This window comes from Lytechinus variegatus, chromosome 4 (assembly GCF_018143015.1).
Source record: "Lytechinus variegatus isolate NC3 chromosome 4, Lvar_3.0, whole genome shotgun sequence".
In the NCBI taxonomy this organism is placed as follows: Eukaryota; Metazoa; Echinodermata; class Echinoidea; order Temnopleuroida; family Toxopneustidae; genus Lytechinus; species Lytechinus variegatus.
In genome coordinates this window covers 23,042,827-23,045,989 of record NC_054743.1, presented here as the reverse complement: position 1 = coordinate 23,045,989, position 3,163 = coordinate 23,042,827, and the positions used below count along the sequence as shown (strand labels likewise).

Here is a 3,163-nt window from a genome sequence, read left to right as displayed (position 1 = left end):
CAGACGAGTTTGCTGATAATTTTTCTTTTCAGTAAACAAGTAATAACAGTAGTTTAAAGGAGCAAAGGGCGGAGCAGAAAAGTTTGTATCATTATTTTAAACTCAAACTATACGATTCGCTTACGTGTTCGAATCATGCTAATGAGAAACAATGTCTGGATGGTTCCGAAATGCCTATAAGCACGACCTGGATTTAAAATATGCAGTTCGTAAGTGACCGAAAAGGGATTTTCTGTTTAATCCAGTGATCACTGTTGAGCGATATTTTAATTACGAATCGCACAATATTGAAGCTTGTATCAGAACTTAGTGATATCGATTCTGCCGAGGAAAGTCCCCGAACACAAACTGGAACAAGATCTAGAGCATGCATGGAGAGATCGAATTCATGTGGTCACTTGATAGTTCAGTTTATTGAGCATCGGTGCTACTAGGAATGCCACCAATTTAAAGGATGTTTCCTCAGATCTTTATGAGAGGCAACTGATAAGTTCCATGTACGTGATGTATACTTTCATGTGATGTAAGAATATCATATTTTTGAGATATTTCCTGAAAGAATCCAAATGTGCTCAGAGTCAATGTTTGCCTGCTTTTATATATTTGTCCAGCGGGAAACATCCGAAAACGATACGTTCAAGTTTGCCTCGAAATCTCGCTTTACAGAAGACCTTGAAATGTTTTAACAGTGTTGCATATATTATTCAAGAAAGACATCGTAATCTGGAAACAACGTTCCTGTGTACAACTTTGGAGGTCATTCACGTTGTGAGCCTCGCTCTAGGATGGAAGGAGTGAGCTATTCTCGGGTAGGGAGCACACCCTATCCAATGCCACCCGGTAACCAATTCAATGTGGCTCTTGGAAACATTACCGATGGCAATGTGACCTATAGTAATATCCCACCGCTTGGGTTCCAAGAATACTTCGAAATCTTTGTCCTGGTGGTGATAGGTATCTGCGGTGTGGTCGGCAACGGGACATTGATCTATAGTGTGCTGATGAACAAGGACATGCGGAGTGTTCCCAATGTCCTCATAGCCAATGTTGCCGTGGGAGATCTCCTAGTGCTGTCTTTCTCGGTTCCTTTGACCATCCTGTCGTACATCCAGGACGATTTCCCTCTAGGACTCACCATGTGCAAGGTTACGGCGTTCATCCCGGTTGTTTCGGAAGGTGTCTCTGTGTTCACTTTCACAGCACTCAGCTTCGACCGTTACAACGCCATCGTCCGGCCCATACAGAGGCGGCGCAGCCCAGTGGTCCGTCGCACCTGCGTGGTGGCGGTCTGTATCTGGGTGGTAGCCATATGCCTTGGGATACCCTCCATGTTTCTTGCCTACCTCAATTACGAGATGGACCCTTATGTGCTCTGCTTTATCCTGCCGCACTTCACCCTCCAAGCTCGAATCCATGAGGTCGCCCGATGCCTTGTCATGTACGTTATCCCACTCACTATCATCACGTGTTATTACTGCCTCATCGCAATCCAGCTCTTTCAAAGTTCCCGAGACATGCCTGGCGAAGGTCATCAAGAAAGTAAGCAAGCAAGAGCTAGGAGACGTCTCGCCAAGGCTGTCCTTGTATTGGTCTTTATCTTCGGCATCTGTTGGTTCCCGCACTTCATGAGGAGGTAAGAGCGAATAAGATTCCTATAAGATTCTTTACAATTAGTCTCAGTCAATGAGCGTTGGCGGACATCAGGGTTCCGTAACCATGGTAACCAGTTGTAACATAAATGTTTACAATGAAAAAAAATAAAACAATTCTGCATGGTTTCTTTTCCTAAAATCCAGACAAAATAGTGATCTTAATAGTTGACCTTTGCCAATTGCGCTTTATTGCAAGTTCATAGTATAACAATATGCTGGTCGCAATTATGCAATAATCAATTTTCGCATGATACCATAAGATTTAACAGATCAACCATCACATCTGGCTCTATTCTAAAAGTCGACCGTACCTCCTTCGTTAAGATAATATTCAACAGTTATCATTGTTATATGAAAAGATGACTGGTCAATGGTACTTACTAATGACCGGTAAAAGTTATGTAAAATCATACAGTCAGCTGGCACCACTCAACAATGCGTGTATAGTGGCGATTAAAAGGGGTCGTTATGGCTTGTTGTCTCATGAATGAAGGTATGTAAGAGAATACAATGCCAGCAAGGCAAATTCGATAAAGTGATATTGATATCAAACGGGTTTATTTTGGTCGACATAAGTGTTTAAAGCGTTATATACCCGGCATCTCTATTGCCCGGATAGCAGCTTGCGTCGATCTGCGACTCATGCACATTTTCAATTCCTTGGGGGAATAGAGTCAATTACCTCAATTTGAACTTTTATAATTCCGATCCAGTAATGCATGTATTATGTCATCTTATGCTAGAAACTTCTCGTGCGGAAGTTCAATCAAACATTGAAAAAGATTTATCGACAATACACTTAATTGATCAGAAATAACCTTTCCATTGTTCATTGCATTTATTTCGAAATGAATTGAAACACCCCACCCCCTCCCTTGAACAACATTAAATGTATGAAGGTAGGTTCTTTCATCCCATCTATTTCTCTCTTCGAAAAGTTATCTTCGGTCGACAGCAATAATCACCCCCTTATCGTTATCGTCTATAATTATGTCGACACGATTAAATATGTAATTGAGAGTGTCATTCTCGTAATGACATATCGTTACCCGCGCTATATTGGTCCTAATAATTTGTTGTCTTCGTATCTTCAGTTGAAATAATTATCTACTTAACTCAAAGTGACATCTGTAACGAATGTTGTGATTTTTCTTGACAAGCGAACGCTATTTATATTTGAACACCCCCCCCCCTCCCGTACAGCTTGATAAAAAGTAATTCTAAGTACTTCACTTTTACTGTATACTCCGTCGTTAACACGTTCCAAGCGAAGGACGTTTCAAGCAGAGGGAGTTACAAATGTTCTAACCAAGCCCTTTACACTCACAAAGAGAAGGGACGTCTTTTAATATGTATTAAGATATAGAGAGGGGGCAAGTAAGTTAGATGCGAAAAGGTGGAGATAAATCGAAAAAAAAGAAGATGAATATATATTCTAGAGAGGGGGCCTAAAGAAAAGAGAGGAGAGAATAAGTGCGGTCATAAGGGTATGTGGATGAGCTTGAATATGT

The 3,163-nt window shown here is 41.1% G+C and overlaps 1 protein-coding gene across 1 annotated transcript; it reads left to right on the top strand.

Moving 5' to 3' along the window:
- The first annotated feature begins 780 nt into the window (after positions 1-780).
- LOC121412607 (phe13-bombesin receptor-like) lies at positions 781-2,940 on the top strand. The gene has a single exon (XM_041605387.1). It carries the CDS (start codon positions 786-788, stop codon positions 1,635-1,637), a length of 852 nt encoding a protein of 283 aa, XP_041461321.1. The 5' UTR covers positions 781-785; the 3' UTR covers positions 1,638-2,940.
- The last annotated feature ends 223 nt before the right edge of the window (positions 2,941-3,163 follow it).

Coding starts and splice junctions, on each gene's coding strand:
- LOC121412607 (XM_041605387.1), top strand. CDS start 786: ATGGAAGGAGTGAGCTATTCTCGGGTAGGGAGCACACCCTATCCAATG.